The sequence below is a fragment of the Lonchura striata genome, chromosome 19 (assembly GCF_050655825.1).
Source record: "Lonchura striata isolate lonStrDom1 chromosome 19, ASM5065582v1, whole genome shotgun sequence".
Lineage (NCBI taxonomy): Eukaryota > Metazoa > Chordata > Aves > Passeriformes > Estrildidae > Lonchura > Lonchura striata.
The window spans coordinates 920,489-939,110 of NC_140721.1; the positions used below are offsets into that span (position 1 = coordinate 920,489).

The 18,622-nt window shown below is 43.3% G+C and overlaps 1 protein-coding gene across 2 annotated transcripts in view; it reads right to left on the reverse strand.

The window, feature by feature from the left end:
* NLK (nemo like kinase) overlaps positions 1-18,622 on the reverse strand; it is a 35,938-nt gene that overhangs the window by 831 nt on the left and 16,485 nt on the right. For both annotated transcript variants that reach the window (XM_085557177.1, XM_085557176.1), the window contains 9 exons: positions 12,927-13,056; positions 11,795-11,850; positions 7,394-7,500; positions 6,666-6,751; positions 5,601-5,810; positions 4,779-4,880; positions 2,230-2,316; positions 1,002-1,200; positions 368-461 (listed from right to left, as the gene is read on the reverse strand). In XM_085557177.1, the coding sequence (XP_085413303.1) occupies positions 368-461; positions 1,002-1,200; positions 2,230-2,316; positions 4,779-4,880; positions 5,601-5,810; positions 6,666-6,751; positions 7,394-7,500; positions 11,795-11,850; positions 12,927-13,056 (1,071 nt within the window). The remainder of the gene's footprint in view (positions 1-367; positions 462-1,001; positions 1,201-2,229; positions 2,317-4,778; positions 4,881-5,600; positions 5,811-6,665; positions 6,752-7,393; positions 7,501-11,794; positions 11,851-12,926; positions 13,057-18,622) is intronic.

The window sequence follows — 18,622 nt, forward strand, 5'->3', positions numbered from 1 at the left end:
ACCCCAAACCCGACAGCGGCCACCAGCACCCGCAGAAAATATTCCTCTATTCCTCTATCCGTGCATTTTCACCCCTCAGCCCCTCCTTCCAATGCCTTCACCATGCAGCTCCACAACCAAAACTCAACTTGCCTACCCTCCCAATTCCAGTTCCAGCCTGACTTCAGTTCTTTTGCATAAAAACATTACTTGAAACTTTTGCACGTTTTACTAAAATTCGAGAAGAATTCATAAATACAGTTCACAAGGGTTTTATCTACAGGCCCTTCCTAGTCACAGGAACTGAAAACCTAAAACACTCTGGATGTTTGAATTCTGTACTACTAATACATGGGAATTAATATCAGATGTGATTACATACAGTTACCTAATAAAGCTCTTAAAAGCAGCAGACTGAGGGTTGATGCAGAGAGGCACTCTGTTTCCTTTCTGCTGTTCCAAAATGAACTGATGAATTATTTCTGTACATAGGAGAAAAATACAAAACAACACAGCATTAACACTTCTGGGTTCGGTAAAATCCAATGTCAACTTGAGGGAAACAGAACTGCCCTTATGGAAAGTACATTTTATTGAGGGTAAAAGAGCTCCAGCTTCTCTAAATCTGACTGCTCAGCTTCAGCTCCAGGCTGCAGGACAGCTGTGGACAGCCCCAAAGGCCACACATGACTTCCCCTTCCCCCAGCACCATCCTTCAGCAAAAGGTGAGGAACAGGGCACCAGGGATGGGCTCTGGCGAGGTTTGAAACCCACAGACTTCTGCAGGTCAGCTCATGCTTGTGCCACTACTGGTTCTCAGAACACTTACAATTCTGTTCTTTTGGTAAAAATAAATTATTTCCAGTGTCTACTATGGAAAAATACCTAAAAGAAAGCAGCTCCAGGGTCACTGTGTGGATCCAGAGCACAGATCCCAACTCCATCCCAACTCCATCCCACATCCCCCCGCTGCAGGGTGGAGCAGGGGGACAACTGCACACACAAGGTTAACTCCTGCTCACCTTTAACCTGCCGAACAGAACTGAGGTTCTTCTCAAAAGTGTCATCGAATTTGGGATTAGTGATGGGCTCAAAATCACTGGTATAAACTCTGCCAGTCGAAGTGGAGAAACAACATTTGCACATACAGGTGTGGTACCGCAAGCGGCCCTCGTCCAGGTAGGGGTGAGCTAAGGCATCCTTAGCAGATATCCTTTTGGACTGGGAACACGTGGAGAGGGAGAGAGCAGCAGTGAGGGTATGTTCACAGCTATTGCAATTACTCATCCATTAATCCTCAGTGTTTAATAAACCCACGCTGGTGTGAAAGAAGCTGCCACTAGAGGGGAGCTGAGGCTCACAAACCAGCCTGGGTGGCAGCGACCTCCCGCAGCCACCACTGATCACACAGCTTTTAGGAACATGCCTTTCAACAGCTTTTTTCTCCAGATAACCTTACAATTATGACTCCTGCAATAATCAAAACAAGCTGGGAAAAACAGCCTTCTAAGTGTTGAGGGAGTCAGAAAGGATTTTTTTTTTCTTTAATGTGGAAGTTATGGTTTAACATTTCCATGGTTCTGTTCAGCAAAGCAATCTTATGGTTTAAAAAAAATACACTCCAAAGGCAGTGCTTCTAAATGCTTCATCAACCCCCAGCCTCCTCCTTTGCACTGCAGTCATGCTGTTTTACATTTGAAATATTGGGGGGGTTCTGTGGGAATGAAATAATTAAGATTATCAATTCCAGTATCATATTTTCTTGTGACAATTCTCTACAATGTCCCAAGAAACAAAATCCAAAATCCACAGCAGCACATTTTTATTAGAAAAACAGATGTTCAGTGGAAAAATGATCCTGTTCTGTGATTGGGGACGCAAGAGGAATTTTTTGTGTGTTGCAAGACCAGGAACACCCCCGTGTCCCTAATTAGAACTGCATCAAAGTAGCTGATGTTCTGCTACCTACACCCAGCTCGGAAAAGAGCATGAGTCATGCACGCCTCATCCTTCCCACTGCCAGAGCTTCCTTCCCAGGACCACTTGTTTGAAACCTGAAACCCCCATTCCAGGAGGAACTCATCGGCAATTATACAATATTTTTACTTCTTTCATGGACCAAAAGTACTGCAATGCCATGTAGAAGGAAACCAGCTAAAGCAGTCCTTGACTTACAACACTCATTTAACCACCAGAAAACAAAAACTGTTCAAACCAGACTTATTAGAGGTAATTTTCAGTCCTACTTACTGGATCAAAGACCAACATCCTGCAAAGGAGATGAACTGCTTCATGTGTAGCTTGACTGGAGAGTGTATATAGGACAGGAAGGGATGGCTGTAGGGGGAATGGGAGGAAGAGAAGCACAGAGTGTCCTGTCAGATCCATCAGCAGGAAAACCCTGCTCCCACCCACACTATTCCACAGTCAGCAAGGACAAACTCCTCGTTAAAGGGGACAAGTGGCACCTAACACTTTCCAGCATGACAATAATCACTATTACAAAACCCAGCAACTGTAATAAAGGTCCAATTGATCACTGTTCCCCTTAGTTCAGATGTAATCCCTAGAAAAACCTGCTTTTCTTTATGTATTTTTCTCTACAGACACCACTCCCAGCTGTAGCTGCTCCAGGGTTTGATTAACTCCATCATTTCCAGTAGTTCATTTTTCAATCTCAATCCCTCCCAGATTATGGATTACTTTGCTTTTCCTTGCCCAGGCAATCCACAGCTGACTGACAGCAACAGAAGAACTGTACTGGATGTCAGGGTTGCTGTAAATTTCCCAGTATAAATAAGAATTACACCTCCACAGTGACTTCAGTCAAAGTTAACCCTGAAGTAATGCACTGAGCACTTCCCAGCCTTGGTTTCTCAGGGCAGCCTATGCAATATAAAGGTGCAGTGTTTGGTAACTCTCCTCCTCCTGGCTTGCTCTCCCACAGCAAAGGGATCATGACAGGCAGGGGATGGACTCCACACATTTTCCTTTGGGAAGGGGGTCAGCAGGGACAGGGACAGCTTGCTAACCCTGGGGCTGCCAGGGACACGATTCACTTGAACTTTTAAATACCAAACTGACAAAGTCTACAGAGTATGTAAATACCCATTTTGCCAGCACACAGTGGGGTAGCGGGGGTTTAATCAGAAACTTCTCGCATTAATCTATTTTTACACAGAGCAGCAAAATGCCTCACCCCTCTCTCCCACTGCGCTCACCTACGGCGAGTAAAAATAGTTGGTGTGACAAAGCAATCGCCTGTTTCTAACTTGGGCTTCTCTCCCTATTAGTCTAATTAGGAAACCAGTAACATTTAACCATTTACAACCAGCAAAAGCTCCATTTCAGAATATGAAAAGCCAGGAATTTGCACTCAAACATGAAGTGTGCTTCAAGTTGAAAACAGAAATATAATTAATCACCTGGATGCTCTATATCCCCTGTCTCCAAAGTGCAATGAGCACACCAACTCCCATGGCACTCCAGGGAGAATGAACATTATTTTCCCCAATACACACACAACTAACTCTTAGAGTACATTTCTTTTGTGGCTACAGGACATTAAATCTGTAGTGGAAACTTTTTATACCATTCCACATTTTATTCCATCTCACTTGCTCTTTGGGATTCCCACCATCCTGTGGGTCATAAGACACTGGGTTCAGGAATCACAACTCTTCTAGCACATGACAGCAGAAAAATATACTTTGACTTAAAACTGGTAGAGAAAATCTGAAGGAAATCCTCCTGTTATTAATGCTCAAATTAAAAAATCCTGCCATGAAATGGAACAGCGACAACTTTATGTAGTGGATCCAAAGTGCCAGAGAGGCAGAACTCCCACATGTCAATAATAAAGCAGAATATACATGCTATGCTCATTTCTATGGTAACTACTATTGTAGTGAGCAGACATGAGAAATTACTTCAACATGCAGAAAATAATGATGCAAACTTAACTACTGGAGCAAGTACAGACCAATAATTTTGTTAAATTTCTTAGCAATCATAAAAATGACTCTATTGGAGGGCCACAGAGCCTTATCCCTGCAGTAGAGATGCCTGCACAAGCATTTCTTTGTATCTGTTAACACTACATTGCATTTGCCCTTTTTATTGCCCAATCAGCACAATGACTCCATCCTGCCTTTTTCCTTTGGTTTGGGGTCTTTTTCAAAGCTAACTTTTACTCCAGTTGTGTTGAATGCTGTATCTCAGCTTTTGGCCTCTTGCTGGGCCTTCCTGAGCAGTTCAGGTCTGAGCTCAGGTGTGCAGGGACCCTCTGGGGTGCTGGAGGTTCTGCCCCTGGCTCTGGGCAGTGGGTGAATTCCACCTCTTACACTCCTGATCCTGGCAGTGCAGCAGCCCTCCAGGGCTTTCTGAATTATACTGTCCATTTAAATTTATGTCTCTTGCCAGTACTAACACTTAAATTTAATATCTTCATTCAAAGTAGGTATCAAAACACTGCCGCCTCAGAAAGGCAGACTGTCACCTGGGTCATCAAGTCCAACAATCCCCCCAAGGCAGAAGCCAGAAATGTCCCTGACTAGTGAGAAGCCCCCTTGTCTCCAGAGCAGGTGGACTGAGCACACCAACCCCTGTCCCAAGCACCACAAGCACCTGTGCTCAGCTCAGCCCCGCTGCCAGGCACAGACCACTCTGAGACCAAACATCCAGAGAGGTGTTTTTAACCAACAGGCCACGGGCATTCAGTCAGGACGTGAAGGCCTTGCCCTGCCCAGGGGAAGCCGTGCCTGGTGGGGCTGGGTGGCTGCAGGCAGCCCTGGCAGTACCTGTTTATGAGGACCCCTGAGTATGTGTGCCTTGGCGCCTTCACAAGCCGTCCTCATCGCCTCCAGCGACGGCGTGCCCAGCAGGTCTGTGATCAGATCCAGCTGCACAGAGCACAGGACACAGCTCAGACACTCAGACACGGGGATGCTCCCACTGGAGCAGCACATTCCCCAGCTGCAACAATCAACATCCTGTCCCTGCTCTCTGGAGCAGAGCCTGACCCCTGGCTGTCCCCTCCTGGCAGGAGCTGTGCAGAGCCACAGGGTTCACCCTGAGCCTCCTTTTCTGCAGGCTGAGCCCCTTCCCAGCTCCTCAGGAACTCTCCAGCCCCTTCCCAGCTCCTCAGGAACTCTCCAGCCCCTTCCCAGCTCCCTCAGGAACTCTCCAGCCCCTTCCCAGCTCCCTCAGGAACTCTCCAGCCCCTTCCCAGCTCCCTCAGGAACTCTCCAGCCCCTTCCCAGCTCCCTCAGGAACTCTCCAGCCCCTTCCCAGCTCCCTCAGGAACTCTCCAGCCCCTTCCCAGCTCCCTCAGGAACTGTCCAGCCCCTTCCCAGCTCCCTCAGGAACTCTCCAGCCCCTTCCCAGCTCCCTCAGGAACTGTCCAGCCCCTTCCCAGCTCCCTCAGGAACTCTCCAGCCTCTTCCCAGCTCCCTCAGGAACTCTCCAGCCCCTTCCCAGCTCCCTCGGGGATTCTCCAGCCCCTTCCCAGCTCCGCTGCCCTCCCTGGACACACTCCAGCCCTGCCTGTCTCCCCCGAGGTGCACGATGCCCCCAGGAGCAGGGGCAGCAGCTCGCTGGCAGGGAGAGGTGAGGGTGGATACCTGCTGGATGGGACTCTGTGCCTGGAACAAGATCCTTCTGCCAAGCAACTCTGCAAAGATGCAGCCAACAGACCAGATGTCGATGGCATTGCTGTAGTGCCGGCTGCCCATCAGGATCTCCGGAGCACGGTAATACTGAGTGACAACTTCCTGAGTCATGTGCCGGGATTCGTCTAACTCTTCCACCCTGGCCAATCCAAAATCACAAATCTAAATTGAGAAGGCAAATAAAAAAATTAAAATAACCAAAACACCTTCTGCATTTCAAATAGGCAACCTTCTGGGAGGGAAGCAGGGGATCCCCAACCAGCATTTAAATACATCAGATAATCTGCTGTAGCTACATAAGCCAGGGGAGAGGGGACAGGAGGAAATTAGGTTGCTTTGTTCTACAGTCACTTAAACTTCCTACAATTTGATTTGAAATCACAGTACATTTTGAATTGGCATTACAATATTTATAATCTGAAAGATTAAAAAGCTTTGCACTACAAAAAACCCAACCTCTGGGTACAGAGTATTTCAACTCAAACAAACTTCATTTGCTCATGTCATGTCTCAAAATATTAAAGATTCAGCTCTACTTGAGCTTGAAGAATTGATAAAAATGTCTTGCACTAGAAGGGTTAAGAAAAGAGACCAAACTTTGCCAAATAGAATTCTTAGCAAAACCCTGTAAAGAACACTGAATTTTTGTGTTTGGCACAGCTGTACAACACACCTCAGTCCTCCAAAATTCCATATACCCAAGGTTAATGGAAGTGCCTTGGGCATTTGGTGTCACTTCTCCTGAGGAGCACAGGGACACTGAGAACCCTCCCAGGCACAGACAGCCCACCCAAGTCACACTCAGGAACTGTCTCTCTCTTGCTTTCAGGGATGTGGGGAGCAGCAGGGAGAAAAGGGCAAAGACAGATGTTTGCTTCATTTCTACTTTTTAAAAAGTCTGTAGGATTTTTTTTCATTAACATGGACTTTCAAGGGAAGTGTTCACATTGAATGTTTTTTTTGTTTAAAAATTAACAACATACAGACACAAACATCTTCAATAAATGTAAGCAGCACCTTAAGGACACAGTTGCTGTTCACAAGTAGGTTCCCTGGTTTAATGTCTCGATGTAAAATGCCAGCAGAATGTAGATATTTCAGACCTGAAATATTAAAGAATTTTTTTTTTTCTTTTAAAAGAAGTTTAAGGCTGACAACATTTTCCCAGAAGGTCTGGCAACTCCTGATCAGCAAAGGCTTTGCCTGTGCCTCAGTTTTTGTATGAGTAACTCCCAGCCACAAGTGCACACTCAGTCACTTAATTACAGGGAAATTTTTTTGAGTATATAAAATGCACAGAAAAAGAAATTCAGCAGTCTTTCTATAAAAATCCCCCTCCCCCCAAAAATCCAGCAAACAACAAATCAAAAGCAAAACATCATCTCTCTGATTATGGCATGGATACTCTGCTAATCCCCACAATGGAATTTTTAGATACTCTTACTGCTCTGTTTTTCAGTAACAGAGCCTTAAGGGGATACAATTACACATATTTACCTATCTGGTTCAGTCTAGGTGTCCTTTTTGTTCCTTGATTCTAAAAGCATGACTTTTCTTTCCCTGACAATGCTTTAAGACAGCAGGGGTGCCATGCTCTTGTAGCTATAATAATTCATGCTTGGTATTCAAATATGAAATGAAAAGAGCTTCCTACAGGAAGCTTATTCAAGATGAGAATGTCTTGAGAATAAACATTAAGAAAAAGAAAAAAAATGTTTCATTAAATTTAGAGGAAGAAAAATTACCTCTTAAAATCTGGTAAAGAAAAACTTTGACGTGATCCGAGCTGAGTGGCTGAGGAGAGACGATAATCTTATGGAGGTCACTCTGCATCAACTCAGTGACAACATATCTGCAGTTCAGTGGTTAAGGAAAAGCAGAACAGGCACAGAATCTCTTGAAACATTCACTAACTCCTACTTACTTGAGCTCTTACAGGTCAGAACTATTGACTTAAAGAGAAGAAATCTGCTTCAGAGGTCAAATCCTTACAGGAATGAAAATAAAAAACGGCTTGTGAAAGAAAACAGATTAGCCCATGAGAGTTTGCATTAAGGTAGCTGTACAAAGTTACTGAAAAGCAAACTACAAGTGAGACTGAGGGGAGGTGGCTTCCAGAGGGGCCTGTGAGTGCTCAGGGGGTTCCAAAAGCAGGGAAATAGGCTGAAAGCTGCACACAGGACAGAGAAAATCCCGACACTGTCCCGGCTGTGGGACCACAATAACACACAGAGAAATCATTGCAATAAATACTGGGGGCACTACAGGCATTAATTAAAAGCAGTACTGCTTTAAAAGCTTAGTTTAGCAGTCACATTTGAAACAGAAGTCTCTGCTATTATCACATTTGTGGCTGAAGGAGGTAAAACACATTTGGCCCATGTTAACTGATACAGCCAGGTATTGAATGCTCGTTTTCTTTCATCTCTACCCAGTCAATGCTCTGCTTTCATCTGTTGCTGTAAAAACCCTCTCCAGCCAAATCCCCGTTGGCCCAAGGGTTCATCTGCCAACAGAACATCACACAAAAACTCATTTTATATATTAAATATCTCCCAACTTTTTTGAGGAAAAAAAATATTAAAATTACATTAATAAAGAATTCATAAAGAAAAAACCCAACTCTGCAGCACCATAATTTGCAGTCCTCTAATTTTTCTTTTCCTTTAGCAAAGAGCCTTTTAAATATTTATACCAGACTTTTAAAATTTGCAACAAATACCTGCAACAAATCCTAACATTCAATTTAATGCAAAATATTTTTAAAAACCCAAAAGCATTACTCTGCACTTTATTACGATAAGATTTTTGTTTTGCTACGCCACAAATCCTCCTAAATCTCAATCCCGAGCATAATGTCTCCCAGATGTCTCAACTAGTTGCCATGCCAACTAAAGCAGCTTAAATTAAATGAGGGCCTGAAATGGCACCTGCACCACTGCAGGTCTGGGGCGCATTAAATCAAGCCCTTGACAGGGCTCAGAGGTGCCATTAACCCCAGCAGCAGCCATCTGATTATTGTCTCTGCATAATTGAGCGGGGCTGGCAGCAGGTTCCGCTGCGACCCCTCCTGCTGGGACCCTGCCTGCAGCAGCCACTGCTGGGGACGCCGAGCACAGCGAGGCCCCGGAGCCGGGGATTTGGGTCCCCTCCTCACACTGCAGGTACCTGCAGTTTGCTTTTTGCATGCCACCGCCGGGCGCTGGCCGAGGGGCGGCCGCCGGCGCCGAACACGCCGCTACCCAGCGCTGCTACCGCAGAGAAATTGCTCCTGACAGCAGTAATTAGTTAAGTAGCTGTATAAAATTAGATCTACAAATGTACCAATTTGCTTCAGAGTAATTATCAAAGCAAATGCACGGCACAAAAGAGCTTGACTTGCTCTGCTGGCTGGGACCTGCTGAGTTGGTAAATTTTATAAAGCCGCAGATAAACGTTAGACAGGGATGAAGGGCCCTTGGTGATGTGGCACTCTCACCATGGCTTGGAGTGTGCTTTACTTGGTCTCTGCAGCCCTCAAACCCCAACGCCGTGGCTCAGGAGTAACCCTGGCAGGCCCTGCCCAGCTGGTCTGGGTGCTGGCCCAGAGGAAGTGGCCACAGTGATGGAAGAGGAGGAAAGCCCTGTCCCAGGGCGAGCGCGTGCTGCTGGCACAGCAGGGCTGGCAGCGACCCTCCGTGCCTGAGCAGCCCCTCTGACCTGCTCCTCTCCACCCTCAGACAGAGGGATCCCCCCAGCATCCCCCAGAGCACACTTCTGTCACCGCCCTGTGAATTTACTGCGCACCGGTGCTTTGGCTGCTACTCAAGTCTTTTCCAGACACCACCCCTGAAAAGCGGTGACTTTTCAGCACCTTCTGATATCCACTTTAATGGGCAAAGCTTTCAGAAAGTTACTAAAGTAACTTTGGATGGTTCTTAAAGGAGAACATCCGTGGATCTGCAGTTGTTGAATTCAGTATTAAAATCAACTGTGGAAGACTTTGTAACTGGAAAAAGAAGCCATCAATCATTACTTTTTGCACTAGGTGATACTGGCAAAAACATCAATACCTATAAGATTCAAGATGGCCACAAAGATTTTCAACAGAAAACCTCATTATTAGTTCAAATTATATTTTAATCTGAGTGTTTGCCAGGAATTTTCATCCTAAAACAAAAATCCCACTAGATTAAAATTCCTTTATTCATCACTGGTTTCCTTAGAAATCTTTTAATTTATCATTAAAACGTTAAGGTGGTTTTATAATTAGTTCTCTTTAAAAAATACACTCTGCAATTCCTGCTGGTACCTACGAAACACTGAATAATTGAAATGAACTCTACCAGCTCATTTGCAACACATCATTCATATAATTTTAGTCATTCTTTTATTATATTTCTTTCCCAAAAAGGTCACTACATCTCTTTGGAAAGAACAAAGGGAATAATTCAATACCAACTCCAGCCCTTTACACTTTTATCACTGTTCAATATGTCCTACTGTAAAATGGAACAACTCTATGATATCTTTGGGAACTCTACTAGTGGACCAACAAGCAAAAGAAGTTTTGACATCTACACCTCCCAAATATGGAGCATCTTTACCTGATCTTCTTCAACCTAAGTAAGTTCTCCTTGCACTACAGTAAGCAGAAACACATGCAATTAAAAATGGGTATATAAATCAAAACATTTACTAACTCATTCTTTTAAGGAATTTAGGGGCCTAAGTGCACTTATTGTAATTATTTCAAAATAAAGGACAAAGAAGACTACACAGAGCAATAGTCTTTTGTTGCCAATATTGAAGTAAGAAATTAACAAATATATAAAAAAAGACAGCCCTATAGAACACAATTCAGAATGACTTAAAGTCGGTTAGCCATGAAGGAAACTAACATTTTGGTTTTATATTCAAAACTTGACAGTAGCTAAGCTCATAAAAATAAACTTATCCCATTTAAATATTCTTGATTGTACAATTACACGGAAGAAGTAATCCTTAACCTAGATCTGATTTATAACTCGTATGACTTGTTCTAAATGAGGGCATTGAACTAGTGCACATAACCAAAATCCAGTTTTTGAAGACTACTTATATGCTCTTCACGTGAAAGAAATATCAAAGTAGAATTTTAAAGCTTTGCCTAAACTCATATGAAAAAGCCCCAGTACAGCAATATTTTCAACTAAATAATGTGTTTGTCCACCAAGCAAGCTGTGCTGTACTTTGGTTAAAATCACCACGTTGATTATACCTATTTTCCCCACCAATCAATCCAAGGTATTATATAAATAGATCAAACCATACTTCAAAAGTTCAGGTTGCCTAAAATAATGACAATTTCCTACCCATTAACTGTAAAGTGGGTCATACAAAAAAGGAGCTTAGACCCACCAGCAACAAAACCCAACCTGCCCAAGCCTAACCACAGAGTGGCAAAGAACTTCTCTTCCCACGAGTCAGAGCCCTCCCAGCCCAGAGATTCACTTCTCAGTATTTCAGAAAGCAGAAACTCCCTACTTCACTACTAGGAAACAGCCCAAGCCAAGTTAGAAAAGGGAAAAACCACACCAAAACATGACACTCGTGTGAAGTTTTCCCCTCAAACTCTGCTAGAATACAGCTCCCCCTGGCAGCTGAACCTTGCTGCAGCGGTGACACAGAACTTATGTGGGACACAGCTCTGGGCAAGGTGCTCTGCACCAGGACAGAGCTGAGCAAGGACAGCCACAGCCCTGCCAGTCCTCAGAAACCTCTCTGGTAACTCAGCGTTTCTGAGCCTGTGAAGGCAGAACTCTCCGAAACCACCACAAAGTCTTTTAAAGTACTAGTAACTGAGAGGAGATTAATTACTGGATATAGTTTTCAAAAAAGTATTCTGGGGGAATCCCCGTGAGCAGCAGCAGGACCTGCTGGTCAGTCCCACACTCCCTGCACACATGTGGAACCAAAGGCTCAGCTCAGTCCTGCACCATCCCACCCCCAACACCCCCTCAGAGTTTGGGATGCTACAGGCTCATTCTGGAAATAAAACTGTCCACAGGCAGGCTCGAGGCTTCTGTGGCTCCATTTCATAGATTACACCAAATGCTGGCAGCTTCTAAGCTAATGAAAATCATACCTACCTCAATTAAAATGTTCTATTTTTATATTTAGGATACATTTCTTCAAAATAGTCGATGTGTGGAGGTTGGAGGATGTCGAGGGCAGAGAGTACCTAGGAAACACCACACAAGGTCAAGGCCAATTCCAGAACAAATTTCCTTTCAAAAAGACAGACTGCACATTTCTCACATGGCTTCATTTTATTCTACCCCACAGACAGACCAATGTTCTGTCTCACCAGGTATGTAAATTTAATAACCCACCATGTCAGATATTCTGTACATTTCAATGTCTCTCTCTTTTTTAGCTCAAGAAATTTTTTCCAGCTGTTTGAGTAGTAGTTTGAAAGCACAAATTTATCTATCCAATAAAAAGTGCTTTCTTTACGATACATATGAACATAAAATCTTTGAAAGAAGTAATTCCAACAAAGAAATGTAAAAGCAGAAGATACTACACTTTGTTCTGTCTTTAGTCTTTCAGAGTTTTGTGATTCACTGCTTCCACATGGGAATTGCAAATCCCAAAGTTGTTCCCATTCTACATAAGCAGCTTAGTGGTAGAAAAAGCAAAAGGTAAAAAGGTAGAAAAAAGCAAAAATGTAGGAAAGCAGCAGCAGCAGAGAATTCCCATCCTCTCACAGAAAAAGATACTCCTTGTTGTGGTCATTTGGATACTATCCTAGGAAGGTTCATGACATTTGGGTGAAGCACCCAAACTTGAGATGCAAACTTCAGATGTTCAGATAAACAAACAACCCAAATAGTGTTCAAACACTTTAACTTAAGCTGACTGATTTTACCTAAATCAGTTTGGGAGAGGACCAACAAAGGGGACAGCACCAAGGAGTACAGAACAGCTCAAGAGGAACAGTGTGCAGCAGGCACAGCCCTGTGCAGCCTGACATTTACCTACCGCCTGAAATAAGGCTGGGCAGAAGTGTACTGATTGTCTGTTTGCAAACACTTTGGAGGGGAAATTATGAGTATTCTTAGACTCTTAACAGTTTCATTTTTATAGTGTTTGTAACAGTAATATCTAAGTTTCCAGAAAATCTGATCACTGTAAAATCAGAGAGCTTTTAAAGCATTTTAGATATTCTGTAACAAAACATACTTCTGTTACAGAGACCTCCATTTTACAATTAGGTTTCCTCAAAGATTTCAAGATTACTTTGAATTTACTTACATTGTCATGCTTAAAAAAACACAACATCTTCAACTCCCGGAAGACCCTTTTACAAGAGACCAAATTCTGGAAGACGTTGGGCATCTTTTTGAGTGCAACTCTCTTTCCATCTCGTGGATCTGTTACTGACCTACAGAATAAAAGATAAAGAACATCACATATTCCCATTAGAAAGTTCTTCTAAAGAAGAAAATAGTATTTTAAAGTTTCTTATCTTTCTCAGCTCAGTGAGTCAAAACAAAGTGAAGCCATTTCTAGGGAAAAAAAGCAGTAATGTGAGGGCACTGAGCAGTGTCCTGCAGAGCCAGTGCCACAGAGATGTGACAATTCTGTGGCTGGAGCACACACCCAGCCCAGCAGTGCCACACACTGAGCTCATCGTGACATCAACGCCTGCAGTGGATGTCAGGATAAACACTTCCTTCACCTCCCAAAAATACCTCACTAAAACGCTCTCTCAGTTACCCAGATCGGATTTTATCAGCTCTATTGCTCACTTCTTCCTCTCCAAAGAGGGTAAAAGATCCAATAATCCCATTCTGACAGAACACTGGCAAGTGTAAGACTATTTATTGGTCTATCACCAAATCACTTCACATCTGGAGAAGCAACAGCACATGGTATCCACGTTTCCACAAATGTAAAACAGGCGTGATATTGCTCTTTCTCCCACACAACTTATGGAATGCAAGTATAGTTGGTCAGGAATTATAAGGTGCTTCGCACATGGCAAGTATTTTAATTTAAAATAATTGGATTCTGAAAATAGAATTTTATAATGAGAACCATAAAACTAGAGCAAGGAGATTATGGTGCCTCAATTCCCAATCCCAGTTTTTAAGGTGAGTTTTTCAAACATCACTACAGAATAGAGTATATGCATATTTCTACTGGGTTGACCAAAACAACTTCAATTTCAGTGCAGTGTTGAACCCACAGAAGAATCCACATCCAGCTATGCACCCTGGTAACTACATTTGTCCTTAAAAAAATGCTGGCTCATCTCTCTCATGTGACTCCTCAACAGCAGACATGAAAGGCAGCTTCTTATGCCTCAGGTCCATGTTTTAAATATCTAAATAAAAAATTAGACAGGAGTGTTCAGGTATCTGCCTCACTCCCAAGTACCACATCTGATTTCAAACCCATTCAACCAGTCCAAAGTCATTCCCAACACCTCAGGCAGACACCTGTTAACAGCCCTGCACCTCTGTGTTTTAAACAAGGGACAAGGGGGGACTTGGGAAAGGTGATATCACACTATTTCTATGGTGAGAAACACAGCTAAAAACAATCTGAAAAGGTCTTTTAATCCATGACATATTTCCTATTTTCTCCAGGACTTTTGCCTCTTGCCTGAAGTGATGAGAAAGGGCAGGAGAACTGCAGAGCTCCGGCTCACACAGCTCCACAGAGGGCACGGGGCGCCTGGGGGCACCTGCAAAACAAGGTGTTCTTCCTCACCATCAGGCACACCTGGGGCTCAGGATGCAGCAGAGGCAGAGGCTGAACAACACGGGCACGCAGCAGGGCGCCCTTACAGCTCTCTCATCTCCTGCTTGCAAATGCAGCCTGTACCTACAGCAATCAGCTTCCCAATTGCTGCCACGCCAGCAAGGCACCACTCTGGTTACTCAGAGAACATCCCATCCTGTGCACGGTAACAAGCAATTACTCAGCATATCAGATTCAGCTGGCAAATTCTAGGTGGTTTTGAGAATTACAATTTCATGAACTGCCCAGCACAGGCTCATCCATGCCCAGGAGCTGATGAAACAGGGATAACAAGTCCTCCAAAGCAGCTCCCACCATTCCCAGTGGGGATGTCCCTGCTCAATGTCCAGCTCCACAACCAGCTCCTTGTCAAAGCAAACTCCACAGAAATTTAAATGTTTCATACAGGGTGTTTGAATGCATATTTTAAACAAATACCTGATTTTTACTGTAAAACATCTACTTACATAGTCCCTATCTAAGAAAATTAAATGTAAAAACAGCTAACATTTCCATTTTATTAGGCTAAAAATCAAGTTAATAAAACTATAACCTACACTAATGTATAGTCCTCAGATAGTGTCATACTTCCACACAGAATTGCCAGATGACCTCAAAAGGTGTCCTTTTAATTGAATTCTAGATTAAAATGGTCATTCCCAACTTCTAATAAAATATTAAACTAGAATAAGAGAATTCAGTTTTAGAAGAGTAATCCAAAACATTTCCCGGCAAAGTCTGAAACTTGATAAATTATTTTATCAGACCAGAAGTACTCGTCTCCCATTGCCCAAATAGCAGGAAATCTTAAAATATGGAACTAGAACATTTGAAGTGGAGGTCACTGCAAAAAGGTATCAAAACCAGATTTCTGATGACTATGGATCCACTTGTTTTCTGCAGCTGTTCTTCTACAAAACAGTGGCTGCATAAGACACAGAAATCAACAGTCAGCTTTCACCACAATCAGTTCAGATGGAAACTAAATTTTGGGACGCTGAGTAAGTCCATGATGGTTCTGAGGAGAGCCATGAAGCAGTTTCCAGTTGCCTTAATTGAAGTTCTCATATCAATGTTAATTACACATGAACAGTAATACAATCTGCATAACTTTTTTTCCTATTGATATTGAGCCTGAACTTTGTCTAACTCCCTTCCTAATTAATTTATTAAAAATTTTAAAAGGAAAACATTTTCAAATAAACATTATCTTAGGAGAGATTCTATGTATAGGCAAACAGTTGCTGAGCACCTGAAAATCCTTCAACCACTACCCCTATAAATATTAACAGATGCCCATTTTTTCTTGCTGACTGAAGGCAGAGTCAAATGTTTTGAGCCCAGATTCCCTGATTTCTGGGATTCTGCTGCTGCTGAGCCTCGCTGGAGGAAGCTGCTGGCACTTTGTACCTCCCAGTACCATCGGGGTCCTGTGAGTTCTCAGCCGCCTCCCACGGACCAAGATGCTGGGCAGAGGGAAAGGCTTGATAAAGAGGCTGTCATTAATTAAAGAACAAAACTATGACTTATTTGATAGCTACCACAGATCTACTGATGCTGACTTTGACTAGCTGTGGGGCCCCTTTTAAAAACCAGAAAGAGCTGAACACGTGCAGAGCTGTTAAAGTTCACCTCTGTTGCGCCAGGGCAGGCCTGGCTGCTCTGCTCTTCCAAATGCTTCCATACCATAAGAATGGGTTTGGGTGAACAGTCTTGTCCTAGTCTCTCACAGAGGAAGGAGTTCAGTGGGGCTGCTGTGGCATTCACATTTAAGACCAGTTTCTTTTTTCTTTTAAACACCCCACTGTTACAAACAGGCGATGATCCCCTGCAGTATCCATCTGGAAAGCAATTCCACTGCTCTTTCCCCCACAGCAGCAGCAATGCCAGCCTGCCCCTCACCTCCCTGACAGGGGTTGGGAGCTCTCTACTACTCACCAGCAATTTCACTTCAAGGGGCAGCACAAAATTAAAAATCCAAGTTCTGAAGATCAGAACTGTCAGGCCTGCATTCCGAAGAACAGAAACAAGAAAGGAAGAAAGGAAGAAAGGAAACAGGCTGTCTGAAAACCTGGTATTTACAGCATCCAAAAAAAGATGCTGAAAATGTTCTTTGTGTTTGTTTGTGTACACTACCTACTTTGATACTAGTAAAATAATTATTTATAGCAACATGCTATCAGGTCACATATCCCCAGGAGAAACTAGAAAAGCAGGAAAATCTCCTAGGAGCTAATTGAGAGAACAGCTAGAAAGGCAGCTTTCCTTACTGCTGCTCTCAGAAGAACACATTTGAATTCCGTGCCCTGCTTTGTGAGGACATTCCAGCACGGGTGAATCCCGCAGCAAAGGGCCCAGCAGGCAGGAGCCATCCATCACAAGGCACTACTGAAGCCTCAAAGGGTCCACTTACCAAGCACCAACTGCAGCTGGGGATAAAGAGATCACAGACCAACATTCAAACCAAAAATAACTTAGCAAAAATGTATATATAGGTATGGGGCAAAAAATAAGTTATTAAATCTTGTGTCAAGGCAGATAGTTCAGCTCTAACCATGCCTTTAGGAGTGACACTGCAGCAGCAACCCTGAGCTGGGGGATCCAGCACTCAACACTGAAAATGGAGCCATCCCAAACCCCCATCCCTGGAGAGACAGAGCAGGAGCTGGGCCAGCACACAGCTGGGGCACAGGGCAGGACGTTCTGGGGAGCAAATCACAACCAGAGCAGGTGAGGGACAGCAGGACACCAGCCCTGGGGCCAGCACAGGAATGGGATGCATCCCCCGAACTGCAGTGGGTGCCCTGTGCAGCAGGGCCACTCTCCTGCCATCAGAAACCCTTTGGTTCTGCTGATTATACATAATATATGTATGGCTTGCTATATTTAAGAACTACGTAAAAAGCTTTTAAAATACTCTGACATAAAACACATAAAGAAAAAATATACTTTACAAAACCCGCACCTTCTATTTACTTTGCAAGCTAATCACACCCGAAATAATATAATTTTAAAAAGTAATAGGACTACAGAAGAGATTAATGACACAGTCCAGACCTCTAGTTAAAATGTTTTCAAAGACAATCCTTATCTCAAAGAATCCTTGCAGGCATTCAGCCGTTTCAATTACGCATTATAAGCCTTTAGCAAACTTCTGCCATGCTGATGGCAAATTTTCAAGGTGGAGTCTATGCCAACAGTGACTTTTTCTCTCCCTGAATCCAGGTCAAGGCATACACATTGTTCTGTAGTTTCAACTGGTAGGAAAAACAAGTTTGTGACTGCTCTGTGCAATTGTTACACAGGAGCAAGATAATGAAAGAATGCTCTTGGGGTGGTGTGGGAAACTGTTGGTGGAGTTTGTTCTAACAGAGAAACAAACCTCCCTTCACATTTATAGAGAATATCTATAAATTTACATCAGGACTTACCAGAAGGGAGGGGATTTAATAGGATTACTCTGCAAGTTTTTCTTATTAGTCAGTGAACTTTTTTCCTCAGTTGCTTGACTCTTAATCACACAGGCTTTTCTAGCAAGCCTTACTCTGAAATATGTAAGTGACCTGGTCCCACAAGCATTTCAGCTGCTCACCCAGGCATGTTTGATGTACCATTTTAAAACAAACAGCACAGCTCATACTCAGGAGCATGTGATCCCAATATGCCACTTTTTCAGCACATGGTATTGCAATCAATCACATCTTGGCATATTTCAAAATATCCTTGAGCATGGGATGATATTAAAAATCCCTTAGAAAAGCTTGCAAACCCACAAGATTCCCAGGACTGAAGTGGAAGGGCAGGGAGAGGCTGTGCACTTATCAAATCTCTTATCTGGGAAATGCTTGATTGAGTACATAAAATTTGCACATGGGCACAAGCCATGAGACCAGGTTCTGTGTAAAGTCATTGCCAGGCACTGAGCCCTACCAAAATGTGACAAAAACTGATCCACGACATTTAATGGACTGTTGGGTAACAGAGGGGAGAGGTGAGGAAAATAAGGACGTAAGTGTGAAATCCTTAAAAAAAAAAACCTATATATATATATCCACATATATGTATGTGGATTTAACAACAGATATCTTACTGAAGGAAAAGAAGGAAATGCATCCACGCAGGCTGAGTTTTTACGCAAGGCAGCTGCTTTAGCAATTTCCCATGATAAAGATCCAAACAGCAGGGAGACAGGACAAAGGTGA